Below are 27,060 nucleotides of genomic sequence, written 5' to 3'. Positions count from 1 at the left end.
GAGAAATGTTATTACATTTCAGGAGGAAAACCCTATTACTATGAGTGGTAAAAGATAATAGCTTTGTGGAAATTGAATAACACAAGATTCGTAAAGTCTAATGTAACTAATATAAGTGAGTGAGGGTCCGTGTTTCGACGATCCCAAACGAAATCACACTCAAAATATACGTAAATGATGAATAAGTGGCGTGGGGAGAGCGGGGACCGGTACGTGTCCAAGTGGCGTGCTCCCCTCCCGCCTTCAGCCTTTTCCCTGCAAATCCCGAGTGTCACAACATTACCCAACCTCCCCATCACGATGTCTTCAAATTGACGCGTTTTTGTCGTTTAATTCCTATTCGCGTTGATTGACTTATAAGACTAATCTACTGTTGTCACTCTTATGTAAGTGTACTATTTAGATAAGAGGATAAATACTTTTTAAAGTTATTAATAATACAAATTTGAAGGTTGTAGAACCCTTCGTGATTCGACTATGGTGGCACTACCACCACTCCTATTTCACTTACAGCAGTGTTAAGCGCTGCTGTGTTCCACGGGTTTATTAAGAAAGATATATTTATTAGAGGCATTCTAACTTAGTCATTAGGGGTGGCCACGTGTCAACCTCAAGTAGGTATTTAACCTTATTTGCGTTTGATTTCAGATGTCTACGGACGACAGTAGCCACCCAGATGGATTGCATGTTTATTTCCTACTTCAATATTTTAGTACTTATATTATTTTAGGTGATTAAAGTAACACAACCCTAAATTATAAGACAATAAGATCGTACATCTTAATTAATTTGCGAATCTATTTCAATACACTTACAATGACGATTTACATAGGCAAGACGTGTTTATATAACTTTTGTAAACACAGTCACATTACAGTTAATGGATTGAACGGGCGCGTGGGTGATTTACGTGTTATATTAGTATGTACTCGTATACATAACTATATTATTTTTATCCTCTTTGAATATCTATGTCATTATGGTATATAAATATTCCTTTCAAATGTCAGCTACAGAAATCCGTTCAACAAAAGAATCCAGTTATACCAAGAATACTTTAAGAAAGAACGAAGAACAATTGTGCCAAGAATAGTCATAAAATTTCTCTATTAAAATGAATTAAATCATTAAACTTTGATATAAATCTAATTGCTTTGAAAAGTTGGAGAGCGGAGAACTTAAGAACCACAAAGACTTAACTCCGAACTATTTGTACCATCAAAAACGTTCGATCAATAAAAATTCTGTGAATAATGAATGAAAAATTGAATAAGAGGCATTCATTAATGCGATTGTAAAGGGGAGACCCGGGGGAGCGAGTGTCAGGTTTACCGGTAGCCACGTCAGCTGAAACTGTTGGCAATTACCTTAAATGTGGACAACGCAGTAGAGTCCAGTGGGAAAATTATTATTCACCGCATATCCAATTTTTGCCCCGCTCTAAATTGGAACGGTACCTGTGATTGCCAGCGTTGTACTGTCGCTAGACGGATTGTTTAGTTGTAGTCGTTTTACAGAGGTAAGGAATGTCGAATAACAACACCAATACGCAAGTACCAATAAACCTTTAAACTACATTTACTTTTAAAATATCCGATTATGTCAAAGTGTTTTGGTAAATTTAAAACAATAAATTATTATTATGTAAAATCATTAAAATAATTATTGTTCTGCTATTCCAACTTTTCCATATATAAAATCGGTACCCTAGCGTACTCAGATTTGCTCATTGACAAATCCATTAATATGTCAATAAGAAGTTTAAGAAGTATTTGCTATATTGGCAGACGACCTCAAATATTAATAATGTGTACATAACTTGGTAACGTCAATAATCCCTATAGATAAGGAATCGCGTTTTCTAACAAACACAGCAATGGAACAGGTAAGAACGGATGCAATCAGTAATTTAAGACTTTAATGATAGCATGAATGAAATCTCATCGTATCTCTCTAAATTAGAACACGTTAGCTATGATTGCTTGTATTAATCATTGCTTCGCTCGCATTGTCGCTAGACAAATCGTTTGGACGCTCTGTTTAAGGACACGAACTTAATCTACCGCGGTGGAGTCATTTGTTTGTGACGGCCCATCCATTTTTGTGTGCCACGCTACTTTGGTTTGCTACTGATAGTGTTTGTTGGACTAATTTTTCAGGCGATGTAACTAATATTGTTTAAGTATCTTTAGCCATTGACGGTGTTTGTGAAATATTGAACGGATTATGTTTTTTATCCCATTCACCCAACTGTGACCGTCATTTTTGATCCTCAAGACATTCTCGTTAAACGGCATTTCTTGTAACGATTTTCTTGTCTAAATCTTTAAATAATATATCCATTAATTCAACAACTTTAATGACATGACTCTCGTTCACTCAGAAAAAGAGCGCTAAAATATTAGTATAAAATACGACACAAAATTTAAATGTGCCGCTGTAAACAGAAACTTCAACAGTCGCAAACGATATTACCCGGTGGTCGCCGCTGCTCACCGCGGTCGTTCCGTTGCGAAAAATACAACAATTTAATTTAGTCTAACTCACTCGCTACAAACCGTGTAGCCGCAGCGCGACAAAAAGCTACACACATCAATTACGTGAACTGTAGTTGCCATGGTCTTGCATGTAGTCGCGAATTTGAGTCATTATTACGACTTCGTATTCAGGTAGATAAGTGTTCATTTACGTACTCATCATATTATAAAAATCACTTATATATTGCTATTCATGTTTCCATTTATAAAAAAAAAATCGGTTGTCTGTAAAGTCGGTTTACTGACGATAGTTGAACGTGACAACGTCATAAGAAAATATTGATGGAATTGTTGCATTTTTCAAAAGAAAATTTTAATTTTATTTATTTGATAGATATTTTGTATGGATATAGAGAAGGAGGTAAATACGCGGAAGCCGATTGTGCCTCTTTATCGCTCGTTCCGCGCTCTCGTTTGCACTTCAAGCCTTAAATGGAACGCCTCAAAGCGAAGTAACGCCGCATGAGTCATGTTTTTTGATGCGGCGCGGCCGGCTCGATCGAATTATAAGACGTTGTCACGTCAAAATGTGTCTTAGAACAACAGATATACCTACACACATCAATTACGTGAAGTGTAGTTACCATGGTCTTGCATGTAGTCGCGAATTTGAGTCATTATTACGAGTTTATAGACATAGACAAGCGTTCGTTCATGTTGTTGTAATAACATAACGATCGCTAATGTATTGATAGACTATTACCGTTTCCATTTATATGGAACTGCGTGAGTTAGAATAGCAGATACCTACCTCCACACACATCTATTACGTGAACTGTAGGTGCCATGGTCTTGCATATAGTCGCGAATTTGAGTCATTATTACGAGTTTGTAGTCATACAGACAAGCGTTCGTTCATATCGTTGTCATATCATAAATATCGCTAACACATTGCTCGACTATTAACAATTCCATTCAATTCTTAAATAACTCTGTATTCTAGAGTAACAGATATATCTACACATCAGTTAGATGATCTGTATTTTCCATGGATACAAGAGTATGTAGTCGTGAATTTCATACATTATTACGAGTATGTAGTAATTGCTAGTTCGTTGGCAGACTCTTAATGTTCCCATTCATAAAGAACTCCGAGTGTAGGAATAATACGAGTAGATTGATACAAATATTGCTTAGAATATTAGTAGATTATTAATAATAGAAATACTAGTATCTGTTATATAGAATAGATAATTCCATAATTGATACATACATCACACCAAAATTAACGAAAACCAGACAAGATCAAATATAATACCATTGACTTTACCTTGGTATATAAATCTGTATTTTATATGGCTGAGTCATTAAAATATGTACCATTATAAATATAAGCTTTGGCGTAAGTACGTGATTTTGATTGCAGATTGGAATCGCCCCTGACTGGTCGACATTTAGTTTTGAATGAAAATCATTATTTGCAATCTATAGGAACTGAAACAGTTTTTATTTTACACACTTCGTACAATACGTCTATGTTTGAATAGTTCGGATAGGTTATACTCGTATATATTTGTGTAATGGCATTTGTGACATGTGATTATTAAGATACTGACAATATTGATATGATATATTTCTTAGAATTAACTAAGCTTCTTTAATAACAAGTGAATGAAGTATAAAAGAACCATGATTTTTATAAAAGCAACCTGACTGCTTAAAATAAAGCCCACTTCAATCCCACATGTTTTTAGAAAACGAGATATTTATTACGACACATATTACTTCACATACTCTCCCGAGTCAGATAAATAATAATAAAAATCTACTTGTACTTTTATTATTCATCCAATGATTTTTATACAGCAGAACATATACGAGTAAATATTTGTATCGTTTGTTAATTGCATCGATAGAGTTGAATAATAGACAAAAGTCACAAACCGCTGGCATAGTCACTACATTCTAACTAGAATTGTAACGTGTATCGCAATACTACATATTGCAATTTTCTATTCCCATCTACTCTCCATACTACAACAGAACATAGTTTTTCGCAACTAAAAATGCCACTGCAATTTGTATTTGGTCCCATGAGGTAAGCGGAAAAAGTGCAATAAATATTTGACTACCGTCATTTCGAATCGTTTGTTGTTTACACAAAATTCTCTATGAATTTCAAATACCAAAAGCTTCTCTATACCTAGGCACATTGTTGCGACTACATTTTACAGGTAAAGGAATTGTATTCTAAAATACCGACGCACCCAACGTCACCATTCACACAATTATGTAGACGCAGACATTTTTACTATTTGAAATACTCTCTATCTCTGTGATGTTCAAAAATATTTTAGTCAGTTGAAAGCATTTTCTTTTAAATTTTCCTGCGGTACGAAAGAGTGAATATCACTTGTAGCAGTGCCTGCAGCCGAGACAATATTAATCAATTTTTACATGGAGGGAATTATTTCGGTGGATCCCGCATTTTGCCGGTACAAAGGTTACCGACAATCAACGCTGACGTTGCATTTCATTTTTGTCCATCCACAGCCTCCGCTCGGCTTACCGGGTCTTTGTCTTCCTCGTTTATTTTAACCACATTCATGACTTTACTTATCTCCCTAACCCGTCTCGCTTCATTCTTGATCCGAATTTTCGAATTAATATCACTCTCACTCATTCTCTCATTGCTCATCTTTTAGACGCCAGACACATTCGTTTTCGAGAATCTATAACAATAATTCAACCATTAGAACCTCAGTGGCATTATCTGATGTGGCGCTATATAAATGGTTATATCTGTAACGTTCTCCAGCGCAGCGAGCATTCCGCATAGATAGGGGGATGATCCCGTCTTTTCGTGTCGCACACCTTATCTACTTCACAGCTCATTAGGTCTCGCACGGGGCGGTTGCCAACAGATCTATGCCATTTGTAACAATACAAAGACCGCACGGATGGCAAATGGTGATTCCAAGGCTTAGGTTGCCAGTCTCGTTAGTTTAGTCTACGACTCGCGACGCGACGTAAAATAAGTACGTCGTCGGTTGTGGCGTACGACGTCAGGCGACGCAAGACAGTAACCGCGTACGTTCTAAATGGCAGACATTAACGGAACGTTATTGCTTCTCGGCTTCACCAACACTTGTACAGTATTAATCTCTATCTCGTTCTGATGCTCGCTGTCTGTCGCTTTGTACTCTTGTTAATTCCGAGAATAACTAGACTTGGCTCCACCTAGCATTGTTATTCAGGAACCGATATGATTTAAATTATTGAGACAGATATGTGTTTCAATAACTCAAACTGCTGGCTTAAATGGAATCTGTTGCGGCATCCGGCAAGTGTTTGTTTTGTGGCGTATTGCAGACATCCAAATAAATGATATGACTTTGAGTCTGACTGTTTGACTGTTTATAGATTTGAAAGGAGGAAAGTTTTACAATCTACTTTCATTTATTCACCATTGAATCTATAGTTATAAAGAACAATAAGACTTTAAATAAAAAAAAAAACATTATAGGTACTGCAATTTAAACTTTAATAAAATGTACGGTGTAAATAAAAAATCATCGAAGTGACTGTGTGTTTTCATTCAATATTCGATAAAGCGAGCACAAACAAGTAAATACGAAGGAAAAAGCGAATGCATGTAAATGAGCATACTTCTCAGAATTACGTCGTGAGCTGAATAAATAACGCGTGATCGATGCGTTGATAAGCCCGTGAAAAATTTAAAGAGGATCCGTACAATCGCAGAAATGGATGAAGTGGGTACGGTGTGGCTTATATATGAGTATGTCTGTTTCTTTTACTTTTTACGTCTTATTACTTGGGCCTTCGGCGTGCGAACAAAAGGCCACTTCTTTCGAGTCTTTCAACGAATAGGTGCACCCTTATATACGTATTATTATTATATTTGCGTTGTGATATTATTGGGAATAAAATGATTCGTATTTTTACCGTAGGCAACAAGGCATCGCTTTTCGTAAGTATAGAATTTTAGCTAGTGCGCAAAAAGATTTCTACTGAAGTAATCACTTAAGCAAGTAAAATGTGCCCAGATGCGAGCTTGCTACTTGAGAGCGCATTCACAAAACAATAGGCACATTTAGCCGTCTAAAAAGAGAAATGGCTCCGCGCACTTGTCATCGAAAGCCATTCGAAACACATCGGAATGACTTTATATACACACAGGGGTTTGGCATTCATGTAGTAGGAACATACCTACTTTCCTTTATGCAGTCGCGCCTAGCGAGTGGATGAAAGCGAGACGCTACGAGCTGACTTGTCGCTTATTCCCCCTTCTTAGTAAATGCAAAAACTATGCTCGTACCGCGCCTAGGCTATTGTTAAGATTGGCTCTGACGGCTTTGTTTTGGAAGCACAGACTAATGTAAAATTTCGTCACGTGATACTGCCATCTGCCACCCTCAAAATAAGACTCAAAATATATCTCCGTCAACATCTTTCGAACAAAATTTTCAATTGTAAAGAAAGTTGGCTTTCTCAATAGCGGACTCATCATAGAGACTTTTCTCGTGTTAAAAGTGAAGGATACGAGATATTCCGAATTTTTCTTTTTTTGTCACGCATAATCAAATAAAACTTGATTTTATGTTTCGAGTCAAATTATAAGCCGAGGGGAGGGCGAAATAAAAAGTGAATAATGAATGTGGAGGCCGAATCCGGGACCGCGCGGCCGTAGCAATTATTTTGTTTCGAGTACCATCAACATGGTTCGTTCTTTCAAATTTTCATACATTAGGCAAATGTCGAGAATGCGTAATAAGGACCTAAATGTTGTAAGCCGTCGTGGGGTCACATTTAGACCGGAGGGTCTGGACAATCGAGTACGTTTCCTGTGACCTTCGACATATCCATAAAACCGTTCTGAGTACGCTGTCAAATGTCTAAGTAGGCAAAACCTTGTAATACATTAATTTTACTCTTGTAGAATAATTACCGAGTAAGATATAACTGAACGTTTTACTTAGCTACGATTTATCAAAGAATAAGTTTCTTTTAAAAACAATACTAGATTTTATTAATAGCAAAAAAGAAGCATGGCGTGATCTTTATGATTAATGGCTTGGGACTGAAGACAAATAATTCATTCTTTATCGTGAGATAGTTCAACAATATCAATTTAAAAATTGTCAGTAAAATTATTTGAATTACCATTATAGCTATGGTTGTTTGAAGAAAGACTATTGCTATAATATGAATTCAAAATTAAATCTATTTTACTTTTTAATTCTCCAAAGTAACATAAAGTTAGATTGGAACATAATTACGAGTATCTTGAGAACATTTATCTTTGAATACTAAATTTCAGTTTCCAACGCTACGTAACCTATCTATAATGTATCACTTACCACAGTTACACGTATATCACTCAGAAAGTTCTTATACTATCACTAAACAACTTCTTGACGTCTCTAAAGGCTTTCGAGCTCACTCACACACAGAAATGTGCTAGAAAATGTATGGCGCGCCATTCGCGGGAGTAAATAAATACGAACTACAGAAACAAGTGTCACGTATGACGGAGTCTGCCTACAAAACATGCAATCCCTATGAATGATTACCATCTGACTGAACTCTATATGCCTTGTAACCGTATTTTTTCGGGATCCCCGCTAAAGAAAACGACGTCCTTATAAAGAAGACAATGCGAAATGAGACATGCCACATACATGTAATAGTAGAAATTCGCATGACACTTGTAGCGTGGGTTGAGCGTTTTCGTCTCCACATCGGTCGATAGTGTTGACGAACAAAATAGCTCCCCTCCGGGGGAGTGTGGTGTCAAGAGGCTATAGGATTAAACTTAAACTGGGTTTGCCCGCAGTTTAATTATACAAAAGGTATGTACTCACGTACCACTTGCGAAAATGTTCTGTTTCTCTGGCACATAAGTTAGAAATTAGTTAATTATAACCTTTACTCCGAGCGAAATGGCAAATAGAATATAAAATTAGATACTTATGTAGAAAGTGACACCGAAAGATGATAATATGGGCGCATTAATTCTTAACAAAACAGTGTGTACGAAACGGAGTTACTAAAAGAGTTATTGGATTGGTGTAAAAATTTTGAGTTCAGTTATAAACTTTCGGCAATGGCGCATTGCAGAATTAAACTTTGCTCAAAATAATTACTTATACGTTATTATTGTGCATGTGTGCGTATTAGTGGTATTAAAACTAGTTTTTTCTCGGTACAGTTGTTGTAAATTGTTTTATAGTAGATATTCGGTAGTGAGGCATGATATCATGAATTTGTGGAGGTTCTAAGACGCCTTTGATATTTTATTTAAAATATTTTGACATTTAATAAAATATTGTTAGGAAATCTCTCATCACTAGATTTATCCTTAATGTTTTCAAAGTTGTGTAAAGGCTACGAAACCTATGTTAGCCAACATGGTGAACTATTGCACATACCCTTCTTATTTTAGGAGGTGCCCAGCTGTGGGGCACTAGTGGGTCGTTGATTATAATAAGCGAAGACGATGCCAATAAATTTTAAGCGTTCTTCTGAAACGTGCTGGCTGAATGAAATAGGACGTTATATTTCAAGATTACGGGATCGTAATCTCCTTAGAAATTTAATAATAGGGATCATACGACAAGAAAATATATCCATTTTTCCACTCTTACATACTTTCCTTGATTTATTGCATTATTCTAGGAAACTGTAAAATTTTAAAATATTACTATAAATTATGTAAGTTTTGCTATGTAAAGGTATAAAGACCCAATAATCTAAACAGATGATATATATTGAACAAGAATTATATTTAACAAAACTTTTTTTTATTATTGTTATATACTGCAACCATTGGAACCTACAGAAGAAATGCTTCCATCAAAAGCTCGACTTCCTTCATTATGGCTCAACATGACATATTGTTAGCGATGCGAAGCGCCAAGCTACAGATGCCTCTACATTGTCTACGGCACTCAAAACTGAAATTTGCCGTCGAGACGACAAAGCAAAACGAATTGCTTCAGGAATCAATAGATTTCGTTATATTCGATCGTCCGCTCGCCGTAGCATGTTGAGTCAATAAATGCCAAAGTGAAGAAAAAAACGAATCGTTGGCACTAATTGTTCAGCCTATAAGCCCTGACGTGATTCAATACAATCTCGGGCGAATGAATGAATGGTCCGAAGTACTTTTGTCCCAGCTCCCCTTATGACAGATTTGCACCCTCTCTCCCCATCGGCGTATGTATTTGACGCAAGATTTATTCCTGGTGCCGGTAAGCAGGGAATCGGAATGTATAGAATCTGGAAGAATGTAAGCGATAATAACAGACGACAGAAGTCTTGGATCGATTTCTGTGCAAACTTTTGAGACTTTTCAAGACAAAGTCTTATTCATGTACCTATCGCATCTGATAATAGTGATTTATTGTGCTGAAATATAACACAAATGTTATTTCAAGTAAACATCTGAGACATTCCGAAAATTAGTTCTGAAGTAGTTTTACCTGATGAGTTTTCATATAAGAATACAAAGCATCAAGAAAATACAAAACAATCGTCCAATATCTTTCTTATCTAGATATAATAAATATTACAATAATTCCAGTCGTTTTTATATAAAATAAATAGAAATCATGTATGAAGTTCGTTTAATGTCGAGTGTAAAGCGCATTTTTTACGTAGTAATTCTTTATATAGAAGTACTTTAAAAAATCACGTTAAGGATCAGTGACCTCCCGTAATGAGTATCAGTAACCCTAAAAAGAACAGGTGGAGCTACACCTAAAGTTGTTCACATATGCATTGTCTTTGAGGTTAGGTTAGGTTAGTCTTCAGAGAACAAAATTAAAAAAAAACTTGAAACAAAATCACTTTTCAAACCATATTTTTTTTAATTCAGAAATCGGTGTTACTTCTTGTATATGAGAAAAAAGAAAGTATGTTTGGTACGCCGCAGACAAACCGAAAATGAACTAATTAAGGAGACTTGGCTTCAATCTTTAATAAGTAAGTTACTCTTTGACTAAATAAGGAAACCTGAACGTGAACCTGAACTATACATATATGAAATAGACATTACATGTACAATTAAACAACCACTTTATAACATTAGTATGATATTCATAGAAAATATCGGAAAATTATCTCCAAACGCATAAACTTTTCTAGATATCTAAAACACGAGATTCAGATTTACTATTCAATTTGTAGCCACTGAAGCCACGGACAAATGAATCATAGAAACTATGCCGGATATTCTGGAACTTTCCATCAATAGAATCGTTATGGCCGCTGGAATGCTTGTCTATATTTGAATAAATATTCAATATTGGAATTTCATTACTTCGGATGTTGGCATTAATTGTTTGGTAAATTAACGTTGCAAACTGTTTAAAATATATTTTGTAATGTCAATATTAATTAAAGATTATTGTTTATAGTACTTAGTATACTTTTAGAAAGTTATGATATTTAAAATTTAAAATAAATATTGTCAGTTCATTTTCATGTAGACATTTTCTGATATTTCTAAAAATAACACATTGGTCACTTTCATGACTATACAAAGTAATTGTTCATAGCTTTTGCTCCCAAAATAAAATTTCATTCGAAAGTCTTACCACATTAGCTCAAAGAATTAAACGTACAATGCTTAAGTCAGTGGAAAAACGAATTCAAAATTAAGTTTCTTCTTCCCTACTTATTTTACTTTAAGATGAAATAATTTTTAATGTGGACCGTTTAAAATTACGTAAACCTCCAACGCCAGTGCAACTCTTGGACGTCTTGTTGCATAATGCCGTCCCACGTTTTAAATTTTAAGTCGATCAAACTTTTTACGTAGCAGAATGTCATTTATATGGATGACGTTATGCATGAACGCTTATAAAAAGATGACGTCGCTTTATTGGCTTTAGGTAAAAAATGTTGCCAGTAATTTTATCGCGACATGTGGCTTCGTATTATATACTCCTGCCTGCGGTGGAAATTGAAAAGCTTACGTACGGTATATCTAATTCCATTTCCATGGCTAAATAAGGGATTTAAAACTTTAAATAACTATTTTGAGGATTTTTTTCCAGGCAACAAGTAATCAGTTATCTTCTAAAATAGGAGCTATACCTGTTTTCGGCGTAGAGCAGTAGCATAAGTGCGACTTTCAAAATGATATAGTATGAAAGATATAGTTACGAGGTTTTTCAAATTAGTCCTAAGGAATACCAATGCAAGAGTAGTAAACCTCAGGTAGAACTTTAATCCCATTTAAGGTGAATTATAAACATCTAATAACAATAACTACTTAACATCGTCGACTATAAAGACTAAGCGTCTCCTACTTTTAATTTCTTAGTCTTAATCTTATCCTTTGATAAATGAGCACGAACAGACAAAATTAAAACTCTTTTAGCGTTTTTCGATTGATTAAGACGGCAGTAAAGGGATACTTAAAGTATTACGCGGCAGAAGGAACGACTTTTATCAGTTGAGACATAAAACTAGTTCAAGCTCAAGTGCGTACTTGAGACGCTGACTAAGGATGCGTAAGATTACCGACTGATTGCTACGTGTTGAGGATACATCGACGAAGAAACTAAATAGACTCCTTATAAGCTTTTTTCCTTGTTAGAGTATGAACAGAGCAAGATATTGCGTGCTGATTGTCTTAATAAATCAATGTGATGCGGAAGAGTAATGATAGAAGTCTATGTTTAATTTGTCAATGAAAGGATTATTATACCTTTTCTTTTCATTACTGTGTAAAAAATAATTTACTGTTTGGTTTTATAACACTTTTGTTCTCGTTATAGTAAAAATAACTCAGAAAGTCAGCGTAAATATAACGTAGAGTAAAAAGTAACTAGAAAATTATTATTTGTATAAAAAAGTGTAATTTCGCGTCGAGGAAGCTGTAGCTAGTGCCAAATTGAGGCTTAAGTCGGGGCTGCAGTTAATTGTAATAACCTTCGGGCGAGGGTGAGTGTGGAGTGTCAGGGGGCGAGGGGCGTGCGGGGGGCGAGTTTGTTGCGCAGGCGCATCGGGCCGGGCACTCGAGCACGCGCCGCTCGTCAAGCGCTCTCGAGGAGCCACTCGGCTCCCGCCGCGTCGAATTGAAAAGATACCTACGCCGACACCGCACTGAATATTCGCTCACGTATCAAAACCGTAAAATGCAAATCTATGCAGTGCGGTCGTCTAGAGTGCTCAGCGGGCCCGGCTCGCGCACCGCGTTTCATCAAATGCAATCTGACTCGAATTATCATACACAAGTAGTTAGTCAAGCGAGTGACATTGTTAAAAGTAATACCGGTTTTTATTTCTCATTTTCTCACGTTTAGCCACTCGGTGAACTGTTTTGCAATTTATTTTTTGCTTCTCACCTGCTTTCTCTCAGTTTCAGGTCAAAATGAGTTAATGACTATTTTTTATGCAGGTGACATTTACATAAATAAAACGTTTTACAAATTAAAACGAGATTGAATGGATGAATGTTGCGAACTTGGATACGTGTTTTTGTTTACGTTTCCCATTAGTTTTCCTCTAATTCGGCGAGCGTATACAAAATCAAATTACAACATCCATCTAGCTAGCCTAATAGTATCCCGGACACGTTAATAGAAAACGCAAACGAATGCGGTGCGACACGAGATGGAAGCGCGGGGGTCACAGGACGCGGCGTCTGCTCTCGCTGTATAAATGCCATACAAACTAACGTGCACATGTACACAGTACGATCCAATTTATAATGCGGACAAGCCACACTGAAATGGATTTACAGCTGCAAACCTGCTTGTCTTTGATGAGGGTCTATTTTAGGATGCCCGCCGAGCGCACCGAAACATTCCAATATTCGAACCGATATATTATTATTACGTACGAATCCGAATCGATGCCGTGTTATAAAATTTATTACGCACTCGTCTCTTCGACGTTTCTTATTTGTAAACAGGCGCTTGAGCAACTCCTAGCGGGGCCCTCGATGATGTTTGATGTCTCGTTAAAAATAAAATCGCCCGTGAATTGACACGAATAAATCCGTAACGTAACTAATTTGTCGACAGACACGCCGAGGGACATTCTCGAAATAATTCAGTGACGTTCGATAGGATGGGGGATTATGATTAAAACTTTAATGAGATTAGAATGAAAAAGGCTAAGACGTGTTAGGAGGTGATAATAATTTTTCAGTGAATTCTGTAATTTGTTCGGAATAAAGTAATATGTCACGTCCAAAACTATAGCCGTCGCTTACTGCTAAATCCTTTCGCTAATTTCGGATTGCGTAAGGCTCTTAAGCCGGTAGGCTAACGCTTCGGTTCTAACGTTTGTCGTGGATTTAGGTGACATGTTTAAGTTTAGTGTAATCCGTAGTAGGTGAACTAAAGTCCGCAGTGTCTTTTAGGCACGCCTACTCAGTATGCGAGCGCTTTCCTTCACATCCGTTGTACGAGGCCGCGGAAGGAGTTCCGTACACAAAATAGTATGTTTATGTTCAGTTCTTTTAGAATTCCTCGTCGCAGTTGACTCTTCGTGCCGACATGTCGCGACAAGGCGCACAAAATATAGCTATACTTACTTCGAAAAGCTCGGGGACAGATATGTAATGAAATTTAAATGATGTTTTAGTGCCCTAAGACACTAAAATATACTTCGGTCGACCCTGTAACTTCTTTAAAGCAATTTTAGTTTTATCTGTATTTTATTTTAGCGCCGTATGTAACCGTATCACAAAAACTCGTGAAACATTTCTCGTTATAGCATCAAAAGTTGCTTGAATCAAAGGAACAAAGTAACAATTTTGGTTCGAACCGAGCTAACCGGCTTTTGGTAAAACCGAAAAACTCGTCAAGTAGAAAATTTAAAAGCCACAGCGCGAAACAAATTGCAATGGTATTTTAAAAGGACTTTTTGGGAAAATCAACTGATTAACTGAGCAAGTGCTCGTATAGTAGTGGCTTTATGAGCGGATAGCTTAGTTCGAGATATTTGCCGCACTAATCTCCATTTAAAGAACGGTCGTACGATCCTCGAGCCTAGGATTACGGAACTTGCGTGACACTAATTAAGTCGGAATTAAGGGCGAGCCTATATCAAGAACCGCAGCGGGAGTTATAAATGAAAGGGTATTACGAGCGTTCACTATTACAACTAGTGCTATATGAAAAACTGGTAAAGTACTCGCCCGATTTGTATAACATGATGTTTTATGCAAACATGTTTTATGAAATGGAACTTTTAATAAGAATCTGGAAGCGATGTAGCGCTTACGGCCTTGCTACGCTACCATGTTGCTTTCAATAAAAGCTTACATTAGGTCCCGACTGCTCGCGGTAGCGGAGAGCGACTTATCAAGCGATGAGCGGCGCGATTTCGATAAAACTTATGCTTTTAAACAGGCGGATTTAAGCAACTGATGTGCTATTAATTTTTTACTCGTTTTTTTATACAAAAGATCAAAATTTGACAAGTGCCTTTAAAAACGGACAAATTTTGATGTTAGGTGCAATAAACCTTTTTACTTTTAAGGTTAATAATTTTATTTACATAGGATCACATAAGGATTATGACCTAAGTCCTTCTAATTCCTAATAGGTTCATGATCGTATATTCTAGCCTAGTATTCCAACACTAATGAGATTCAAATACTAAATAAAAACACAGAGAAAAAGTTACATTTCAACAATAGAATATCTGAAGACCTTAGTATTTTTAGGTCTTCTTTAAGTGGTTAAAATATATTGTTATCTTAGACTAGTAATGCCACTAATATCAAGATCACCCCTAAACAATTGAAGGACTTTTCAAAAGCAACATTAAGTGGTCAGTCGCAGTTAACATCGCTAAGTACATTAGCCGTTTGAGGTCCACTTTGTTGTTTGGGACAAGCTTATAGATGAACTTAACTTGTGATGAGTTAAAAGGGTCAAATGGTCATATGTTAATGTACCTATTTTAATTTCTTGTTACTATGCAAAATATTTAATTATTAGGTTTTTTTATAACTTGTAGATTCAGTTTAAGGCTGATATTGAAGTTAATTGATTTTCAATGAAGGTGATGATAGTCTGATAAAATCAGTATTTAATAGCATAAGATCATCAGCCATTTATTGGTTATCGATGCCTATAGTCTGCAAATATCTTTTACTATATACACCAATTCGGAAGATATGCAAATCATATATCTCGTGGTTGTTTCATTATTTTATTTGAAATTTGTATGAAATATTGATATGAACTGTTTATCAATCACATCCGAAAATATGTCATTCCGATATTTCGATAATCCTTCCGACCGAGAATCTAACACAAATCCTACTTAGCCGTAACTTTCACTAAAGTAGACAGTCGCTTTGATGGCTCTTAACATTGACGAGCTAAGGCGAGTTTATTCAAACTTTTCTACTTATTAACTTGTCTATTAAGGATTTATTTGCGGCGTCTGCGTCCTCCTTCACGGTCCATAAATCAAGTTGGCAAATATAAAAGCGCGGGGTAAATCAGAGATTGGGCATCGGCTGAGCGTGGTATTGGAGCCTCGACTATCCGTTGTAAGCTGCTCCCGCGCGCCTAATCCCGTGCTCGCAGCGCCGGTTAGGCCCACTACGTAAATTTGTGTAATTTGGAATCTAGGCCAAGTGCCAAGGGATCGAGCTGCTTCGCGGCAATGGTGATTGATATGACTAGCGAATCCCCTCCCGTGTCTCACCCCTGTCACTCGCCTAGACGGTTCGATGCATTTGTAATAAGCTCAGCGATGCTCCGTCCTGATCCGATACAGATAATATCATCTTTTAATAGACATCCGCACGCCGATAGACGGCTCGTAAATCACTAGCTCGCTACAGTTATTATGCTCGAAAAAGCGAATTTAATTACCATTCCGTTCGCAATAAAAACTATTCAATGTGGCGTTTCAAAATTGGCGATTGAGACTTTTTTCAGTAAAAAACGGCCGTATTTCAGGATCAGGTTGTTACACTGCGTTGCAGTGATTTTAATGCGTCGGTGCGCGAATGTGAATTTCTGCTTCCCACAACACATTTCAAAGCGATACATATCTTTTTTAACACATAAATTTGTATTACCGGGTACTACACGCGAATGCGTCTCGAACCTTCGCAGCGGCACGGTGGGAGAAACTGAATTTCAAATACGCAAAATCCTGTGGTTGCTTCCAACGCTCGCTCTTCAATTTATGCCATTAGTGGCCTAGCGCTCGTTGTAAAATATATGAAATATGTGAATTTTATAATCATAGAGTAAAATTTGTTTGAAGTAAAGTATTTCAAAAGGATTACGGGGCCATATTTGAGGTTTATATTTGTTGGCTAGTTTATACATGATTTTGAATTTATGAGTAGGTACTTTTGATGTTATAATATTACTCATATTGAGACATATCATTATTTATCCGACTACACGAGAAACTTTAGGTTATTTCCGAATTTTACTCTAAAATGTAACTAGTTCACAACGTTTCTTCGAGGAAAAATCTGCATGGATTTAAAACGCTATTTACGGAAATAAATTGTCGTGGAGAGCGGGCGATAAAAGACAAATTTGTTTTGCGGTTCAACTTAGTCTCTAATTCGTCTCGCTCGCAAACCTAATCCTGAAATCTGGCGGGGCCTCGTCAGGGCGAGTGGGAAAGGGACGGGGAGATAGATTCGGAAAATAAACGTGCACCAGAACGATAGGAGCAAAACCTCCGTCAGTTTTGTAAATTACAATAAACCGTGGAGTAGATCGTGGGCAGAATTCGTGATGCCTCTTCATGCCACGACAATAGGCTTAAATCCGGCCGACCGCCCGCTCTCATACTGCAGATGTGAGCTCTCGACACCTATTAACCGAACCATTTTACTGATACAGAGATATTGGCGATATTAAAACACAGCATCCCAATTCATTTATACGATGCCATCCGTGGATGCGGTTTTTTGAGCTTTTAAATATTAATTGATAATCGGAAATACTATTAAATTAATATGCTTTCAATTAAAGAGACATATAAGTTACTTTTGTTTGAACGACACGTTTGTTTTTTTAATCCAGCATTTTTTTGTTGTTAGACACTATTACAGTTGAATAGGAATTACGACACGGTATTAGGTATTTAAGGATTCTGCTAAGGACATGAAAATTTGAATGGATCGAGCGACGATATCGACAAATCGACGGTACAGTACGACCTTGTTATTATTTGAAAGGTCCCATAATGTTAATTCGGGCGTCACGCAACTTTCTTGGCGTTCACTCGTCAGAATAAAAACTATATAATGTGATATTTCGTTATCATGAAGCGACCTCGGCGAGCCCTGAGCACGAATATGAATAAAGAACGGCCGCCCGAAAAGAGACTATCTCTTGACAAGCGCTGAAGGATTGGTCTTCATCACGCACAAATTTCCCCGAAACGTTTTGTGTACACGTATTCAGGTACACGTTCAACAAAGAGTTTCTCGAGGCGATCATAATCGAGAACTTGGAGTGGCGTTCGATAAAAATTGAATTTCTACCTTTCGCAAACGAGGCTGGGGCTTCGAAGATTTACCTATAACGCTATCCTATTTACAGACTGGGAAATTCTATTTGCTTAAAGGTCGAATGGAGGCAATATCGTGGACGTCGCGCTGCGGGCGGGAGATGCAATAAGCGGAGGGGCCAGCGGAGCCGTCGCCAATTTAAAGAAAGCCCACTGAACCGAAAGACAAGCGCATTGGCGGCTCACGAACACCGCACCTACTCGTCCGCTCTAAGGCTTCTCATATAATTTTCAATCCAGCGAGCTTTAAAATCGATTGTTCTTTGTAAGTGTAAAATGAATCGAGAGAATGCTGTGCACCGTCGTAAATTAATTTACGCCTTTATTTTTAGACATCTTGTTATTTTATTCGAGATAAAAATGTTTTAGATTTTTTATATAAAAGTATTTTAATGTTATTTAAAATTTACAAAATAAAACAGATAATAAATATAACTAGACGGATAAAATGTTTGGGATTCCGTCATTCTTCTTTATGTAAATATCGCAGAAATATATGTAAGTGCCACGCGATAATCATAACGAAATAGGCGAAACAAGAGAGCTTAATAAAACATAAATGTCTCATCCCGCGTTATTCGCTTAGAACAATTGTTTCCTCCGTCCTCTAATCTCCTCGAAATAGAAACACAAATCGGCAATATATCTTGGCTGAATTTTGTTTATACGAGTTTACTACTACTGCCACTTAATATACACCAAATGAAACCACAACATTTGCGTACCAGGCGTAATATACGGGTTACGTATGGTGACCATATGGCACGTTTTCAACGGGATTGTATTTTATCGAGACAATCCGGTTTTAGTGTACTATAATCAATTTCAATAATGATTCGTTTTTAATAAATATTTCTAAATAAGTGTCTACGTGTAAGTATAAGTTATTATTTCATTAAAATATATTTGAGAATATTTTTTTGAAATTTCATTATAATAAACTAATACTAATACTATTTAGGCGCGTTTGGGAAATCAAATTGCACTGTTTTAGGAGACCCATGTTGCTTGCGCTCATAAATCACATCTTTTATTGCTTTCAATTGTAACCAGCGCCATCTACCTTAAAAATAAAATTATTACATGATGCGGTAATGATATGGTATTTTTGTATGTGTTCAAAATGTGGTAGTAATGTAATAGGATTTAGTATATACACAAATTTCTGCAAGGCAACATTCTTCATTCTGCACAGTTTATGAAATATATTTATATTATAATCAAATGGGATTGAATCCTACCTGTGGCTTATTCCAACGTGTTGCTATGCCTAAGGGTTAAGTTGGAATGTCCTATCCTAACCACACCAGGCAAAACAGAAATAAGTTTGGTTGTGAATTCATCGGAGTCGAACGACAAAGGGCACAAGTTCCTTAAAAGCTTTCAAAGTTATTTCACGAATAAGTGCGTAATGTTGGCTTATCTGTCTTTGATACCTGTTTAATGAAAGGGTTGATCGTAAATCTACACGTTTAAACTTAATACGGCGTCCTATTGGGCTTTACTCCCGCCAACGGTTAGTAATTAATGTGCTACCATCATAGAGAAAGTTTTACAACTATGAGTATTGAAACTACATAAGTATGAAAGTTCCGAGCGAGGTGAGAGCTTCTCACGTTCAACTCTAATACGAGTTTAAATATGATAATACGATTAATTGTGTCTGATCACTAGAGCATTTAACTAAAATGCTGCTGATATAAGTGGCAATATACGTCTGAAATGCTTTTCGAACTTTTATACGTTTTTTGGAATTTTTGATTTAGAATTTTAAAGTTAAAGTTTGAGATTCGTTTATTGATTTATACATACTAATAAAATTGAAGTGTTTGTTTGTAAATTTATAATAACAGCATGTTACAAAATGTATTTAAAAGCATACTTGCAACAAAAAAATTATAATTAAAATTTTTGTCTGCCTGTCTGTGTGTCTGTTTATTCCAGCTAATCTTCGAAACGGCTGGACTGATTTAGATATTACTTTTACTGGTCTCAGTAGTTATTTATTTTGAGTAACTTAGGCTACTTTCAATTTAGAGAAAGCATTATTAGGGTTCGAAGCAAAAAATTAAAACTCATGAGATTCTCAAAGTATTTATACTTTTAAACCACGGTAAAAGAGCTCGTAGAAAATAAAATACAATTAGTATATTATTATATACAGTAATGCAAGCTATAAAACGATAGTAACTGAATTATAAAAGGACCTAAACTCGAGGTGAATCGACATAAGGCGGTGAAGATATCGAGGCTTGAGAAAAGCCGTGAATTAATAAGTAGAGGCAACCCTCACTTCCCTTGGGAAGTAGTGGGCACGTTATAATAATAAGCTTCTAAACAAACTACAAGTAATTACAACAAGAACAACCACTATTACTTCGTCAAATAGCCCAAGGCAATGGCGGTCTTGTTTTACATTCAATTATGTGGGGCGGTCAATTACAAGTACTGGAATGCGGGTGGGTTCCTAGTTCACGCTCTTAATTCGGAATGGTTACCCTTTAAGGTCCCACTGCTGGGGATAGGTCTCTACAACTGCAGGAGGCGTGTATACTCCGCCACTCAGTTCCAATTGAAAATGGTGGAGGACGGTACACTTGTAACCAACCATTCGATGTTTCAAACCATTTATAAGAACCCTGCCAACTTTAACGATTATTTTTATTTATATTAAAAAGAGGGATATAAAATGCCTTCCTAAGGACAGAAGCTTGCATAAAACTAATAATCACCCATCCAATCACAGTCACACTCAAGTTTTTTAAGTCAATTAACAGTCTACACAAACCGCGGCATCGTAACGCTTAAGTTCTGATTATTCAACTAAAATGAAATCTTTGTCCTGATCTGTTAAATCTATGACTATTAAATCTGTATCATCGTAACCCTTTATCGTTGCCAAAAGTTATTCTTTTCAACGATAGACAAAGGCTGTTCGTTTTAGAAAATTTACTATTGTTCGTCTTAGAAATGGTTTGAGTACCTTTCAATCAATCATTTTTATTTGAAATCAATGTAAGTGAAACTAATTAGCTACGTATTCAATAAATATGTATATACTCGTAATTAACTAACAAGACAAGTTTATTTTTAGTTAAGTAAAGAATATTTCTTTTTCAGTATTTTTCCATAAGATTATTGTTGGCGACAAGGTTGCCCCGCCCCCTCGTTATTATTTCTGTAATAATAAAAATATGAAATATTTTTACCGATACTTACTGGTAAATTAGTTTTAGTGAATATTAACTTCATTTCTGTATTTATATTAACATAACATCAATATAAATTCATTGCGTCCAGTAAGGGTCATTATATAATGTTAGTATCTTTCAGGATCACGCAACTGTGTTCTAGCTACACATTTAAGTATCATTTATCATTGTTAATCCTTTCATCTTTTGAATACTTTACTTCTTTACTGTCCATGTTTTTGGAATTAATAGTTTTCAAAATAATATTTTTATATTTCGCTATTTTAACCACTTAAAATATGTTACATTTTTTTTTAACGTTTATAACTATAGATCAATTATTCTTCCAGCCTATCATTTTTGCAATCTTGATTTTTCAAGAATAAGACCAAAACCTAGGTACCAAAACTGACCAATACGCAATATAATCGTAAGTACAGTAAGGATGATATATCACATCCTGCAGGATGACACAACCGAGCTGTGCGTGCGACATTTAAGTTTCATCTATCATCATTCCCCCTCTTCGATCATTAGTACTGTTTACTCCACGCCCGAGACAGGAACACCGCATTGCTGTTAGTCCAATTTTCTTGATTCCTCTATAAACAGGTAAGTGACAATACTGTACAAATGTCCTATAAACTAGTACCATTTGATATGTGTCGGTCTAATGATTTGCTCTGTTTGAAAAAATATAATATATAAAATGACTATTTATGATTTCTATGAAACAAAGATGAGTTGCTTAGGTATTTACTTAGGTGCAATCATAAAAAGGAGAAAATTTTATCAGTAAGTTCGTAAATAATTAAGAATTCCAATGTGTGATTGATTTTTCCGAAATTAAAAACAGTTTTACTGATATTTTGCCAATTTTGCAATAACACGAAATAATCATTTTACAAATGAGACGGTAATTGTAAATAATTCAGCCACGTTCATTTTCGAAGCGCATGGCATATAATTAAAATAACAGCGGTGATCAAGTTTCAAAAAGTCCAATTTCTATGGCAATTTTCCGGAATAAATAACGGTAAGTTGCTGGAATTATTTACGGCGGAATTTAAATATTGAATAATTGTTGTTTTAAGTATAAAAACAATTGATACGCTTCGAGTTTTCATCAATATTACATTTATATTATTTTTATTGAGGTCAATTTGGACTACCGAGTAAAAAATGTAAGGTCCCAATCAATTCTCTTGGGTGTCCGCTGACTTTTTTTAATTTTTAATCGAGCTTCCAACAAACTCCTTGTATAAGAAACCATAACGAAGACAACATATTTAATCGAAGTCAGAATTTTAGTAAATTTCCCATCAAATTTAGTTATTTTGAAAAAAAATTAAGAAGAGAGAACTTTCTCATGAAAACATACAAAAATTACACGAGATCATGAAGTGAAAATTATTTTAAGTGACGGATTTTTCAACTAAATTTATTTACTTATTTTATTAAATTTATTACAAGCAAAGTCACTGAAAAAGTTAGTTTTGAATAAATGTATTGTATAAGAGATACTCGTAATCATAGGTTTATTTTCAAACGAGTCTGAACTAATGTTGGATGTACAATACAAATAGTACGACAATGCACTTTTACAAAGCTTTGAAATTTCCCTTTGAGTTTGAGCTCATGCGCCATATCTACAGTATTAATTACGACGTACGGAATTACGTGACATTTTTTATTATAGGAATTTATTAACATCTATCACTTGTTTTAAATACTTTTATATATGGAATATTATGACATATATTATTTTTAATTTTAGTAGAATTAGCTTATTAGCGTTTTCTAATTTATTTTTCCGAAATGGATTATTCCGAAGTTATTATTGGATTTATAGGTCTTTATTGTTTCACTGATCTTTTCTTTGAAAAGTAAATTGTTATTAAAAATTTATATATTTCGTTTTACTTCATTCAAGCGTTACAAACTTTACTGATATGAGAAAAAAAACTTTTTTTGCTAAACATTTTCAAAGTCCGTGACATATTTTCTTTATTCAAAGCCGCGCATACGCATTAGAATTTGTTAGTTTATACTAACACATTCGCCATCAAATCCAAAACAATATTCCCTATCGCAACACCTTCTGTTTCATGTAAGATTAGCTTCTATACATTAGCCTCGATATACAGATTTACAAGATATTGCTCTAAAGTGCCGAGCGGAAACTAATTTACGGTACACGTTCAGTAGTGAACAACTGAACAAGTCCTGTTTGTGTATAGAACAATGTATCGATCATGTTCACTCTTGTTCAAACTGTTCTGTTCTTATGAAATAATTAGTGTTGCGTTTTATCGATATTGTTCATTAATCAGAATATACATATGAAAAAATAAAAAATATATATATTCTGTATTTTTTGCGTTCTTTCCTTATTAATTAAGTTTATACTTTTTATTTAACTTGCTTTGTTAGTTCATACGTATGTTAGTGCCAAATCTTGTAACTTAAGTTTAAACCTGTTAACTCTAACCGATTGAGCAGATTTTTTACATCGACGTTTGCTTATGATGATATCTTAACCCCAATATACTAAAAGCTTATTTATAACATTTTCTTTATGAAATTATATTTCGGTAAACCTCCTACATCAAAAGCTAATGTGATATAAGGTTTTATAGAAAACATTTGACGCAGCTATAAATTGTTACAAGTTAGAATGTACATTAAAAACAAAAGTTTTTGGTAGAGATCTTAAATTGTTAGATAAAAGTTTTTATTCCTTTTATTTCACTTCCGTAAATCCTAACTCGGATATAAGTTTTGTACGGAATTGTGAAAGGTCGGAAAAATGTTCAAGGTTGAGCCCAAGCGGATCACGGCAAAGATAATACCCCTCCGGACTATTTCCAAGTGGATTAAGACACGCATTTATGTATTTTTATATTTTTCGCAGCGAAGGATCAATTTTTATCTTTTAATTATTATAGCGGATTACAGTTTTAAAGGAAATTGAGTTAATAAATATAATTGTTTGTAACAATAGTGGATACAGTACAGTAGAATATAGTAAAATCATTTATTTTTAGTGGAAAATGTAATATGCTTTGTTTTAAGGGTTATTTTTGATATCATCTCATGTACCCAATATATTTTGGTCTTTGTAAGGCAATACAAGTAAAGTATTTGCTGAAAAAAGCTACTAAAACATAAATAGTATTTTTCCTTTTAATTTCTGGAATCGATTACTTTTTCATTCAATTATCTAACTAGTTAACGATGTTAGATAATAAAACACAAAGAACAGGGACAGACGTAAATTGCATCCAAGTTATATCCATTACGCCTTATCGCTGTAACGCGTAAAAGCTTCCTATAAATAACCCAACTTTCCCAGTAACACGACAGAACTAAAAAGTGAAAAAACACCCGAGTTTCTGTCAAGGCTCAAAAACTTAAGCCGTAACTTTAAGCTACTCAAGCCATGTCACGCCGAACGTAGTTTTACATTTTGCCATAAGGAAGATGTGACTTCGCCTGAACTGAACCTTTAACGGGTAAAGTAAGTTTTTTCAATAACTCCACATAATATTATTTCATTGCCTTACTCATTCTAGGAATCGATGCCAAAATTACTATGGCAGTCTTTGTACATTTTGAATGTAAATAATTGACAAGGAAAATGTTAAGCGGATTGGATTGTATTTAAAATATACGAAATATTGATTTGAATACAAAAGCAAAGTCGTACGTTATAGATAGAATATGGTTGCTACGGAAAATTTTCTGTATTCATATTCCTCCTTTGTGAATTTTATAAGACAAAATTTGCGACATTAGTGCCTATTTGTGATATTGGTAAGGAAAATCTTTGGCGCGTTCTATTGAGCATTATTTTTTGATTTTTATAATTATGTTGTCATGTAATATTATGAAGTTTAGTGGTACCAAGATTTAAAAATGGTACGATATGCCCTAACGCTGAAATAAACTGGATTTTCTTTGTCTGCTGAAAAAAATGTGATGTAGATAATAAATATGTTATGAAACATTTGGTTTTTGGTTACAAATTAATGTTCTAATCTATTAGTAGCGTAACGCAATAAAACAGAAGGTAATCTCTGATAACAGGTGACAAATGAGCAAACGCTCACGCGATCAAAATGTTGATGATAACGATATCAGGTAAAATGCACTTTTTTAATTATACAGATTTAGTTGTTTACATGTTCGTTTTACTGTTAGACAAATAGACAGTTTTTTGGTATGTTACTACAATTGTGCTTCAAATCCTCTTTTTTTAAAGCTAAAAAATAACAAAGTTATACCAATCATATTATTTCAATAATACAAAACAAGCAGAGAGATATAAATTCCGAAAACGCTTATTCTAAATCCGGTTAGCTCGTTTAGGTCGGTTTGAAGCATTTAAAAAATTCGTACAACATACAAATAGTTTTAGTTCTATTTTATAATGTCAGATATGGTTGCTAGTTGGGATTATTTTTAGAAGGGACGCCAGACGGGTGAGGGTAAACTCCACCCTTCGCGTCGGTCAATTCGTACGACATGTCGAGACGGTTTTCTCTTTTATCTTTTTCTTTTCACGGAGATTCATATTAACATTTACGATTTCGTTTCGTGTCGTCTCTCGCTATTTTAAGTGGGAGTAGCTAATATTTTTTTAGCGGCTTTCCGCTTTTCCGATGTTTGCCCTCCAAAGTTTATTACGTTTTATTCGACAACATAATATATAAGTCAGCGGATTTTAACGTAGCTATTAAATGACTGGTAGAAAAATTTACACATTATCTTTTGTTGAGTATAATATGTGAATAGTCGCAATTTCACTAACATTTTGAATAAAAGTGTAGAAGTAATGCATTTTTATAATTAGATTATCAAAAATAAAATTTGTTTTATTCTAAGAACTCTGTTAAAAATATGACTGTTTGTAGAATCAACAGGTATGAGTGAAAATTTCTGACTAGTCTTTCGGCTGAATAAAAATAACTTCCGTTCTTATTTTAGGCATGAAAATACTGGATAAATCCGTCCACAACTTAATACGAATTTAAAAGGTGAACGGCTGACACAAATGAAATAACAGATAATACGCCGTGGCTTTTCTGATTGACTTTACGAGAAGTCACGCAAAACATGTATTAAGAACAATGCATGAAATTATTATGGACTAGTTCTGAAAGACAATCAACGAACTCGTTCAGAAACTTTATGTGCCGTGTTTGACATAATGTATCGATTTTTTTATACATTTTATGCGTCGCAATTTTATTATAAATAAAATAAAATTGCGGCGATATTTTGTGTGGAATGGCAAAATAAAATAAAAATAAAGCATTTTTATTGATAAATTATATTTCGGTTGGAATTTTTAAACGATTCTATTCTTATTATTTGTTTTATTGACGTGGTATGATTAATTTAAATATATACTGCTTTTTAAGTAAAATAAATATAATATAATAACACAGAAAGGAAAAAAGTCGTCCATAAAATTGATTTTACGGATCCCGTTCGTGAAATTAACTTAGAAATAATGATGAATTGTAAAAACTTATTATATTATTTTGGCGCCTTATAACTGCCGATTAAATACAGCGAGTGATTCCTTCTGAAAATATGAACAATAACGAAGTAATACTTAGCTATAAAGTACCTGTTATTATTATTTTAATTATTATCGTACCTTACTTGCCATACTGAGAAAGTTCGACGCTGGAACCAAGATAAATTTCAATATTAATTCGTTTCACGGCACAAAATGTTCATAGCTGGAGATAACACTTATGTTGTTATTACTTGCAATTTATATTTATTATTTCTAATTTTACTAATCTATTTAATGAAATATTTCTATTACTTTT

General features: G+C 34.9%; 1 protein-coding gene across 11 annotated transcripts in view; it reads right to left on the bottom strand.

Annotated features, from left to right (window-relative positions):
- The window catches only part of Rbp6 (RNA-binding protein 6), a 635,951-nt gene that overhangs the window by 204,530 nt on the left and 404,361 nt on the right, over positions 1-27,060 (bottom strand). For 5 of the 11 annotated variants that reach the window (XM_073088089.1, XM_073088085.1, XM_073088086.1 and 2 more), the window contains exon 2: positions 26,883-26,911. The exons of the other annotated variants lie outside the window; for them this stretch is intronic. In XM_073088089.1, coding sequence (XP_072944190.1) covers positions 26,883-26,894 — 12 coding nt within the window. In that variant the 5' untranslated portion in view covers positions 26,895-26,911. The remainder of the gene's footprint in view (positions 1-26,882; positions 26,912-27,060) is intronic. 11 annotated transcript variants of the gene reach the window in all.

This window comes from Epargyreus clarus, unplaced genomic scaffold (genome assembly GCF_041222505.1).
Source record: "Epargyreus clarus isolate Ecla_fem2 unplaced genomic scaffold, WU_Ecla_fem_2.2 ptg000026l, whole genome shotgun sequence".
In the NCBI taxonomy this organism is placed as follows: Eukaryota; Metazoa; Arthropoda; class Insecta; order Lepidoptera; family Hesperiidae; genus Epargyreus; species Epargyreus clarus.
This window is presented reverse-complemented; position numbering and strand designations above follow the sequence as displayed.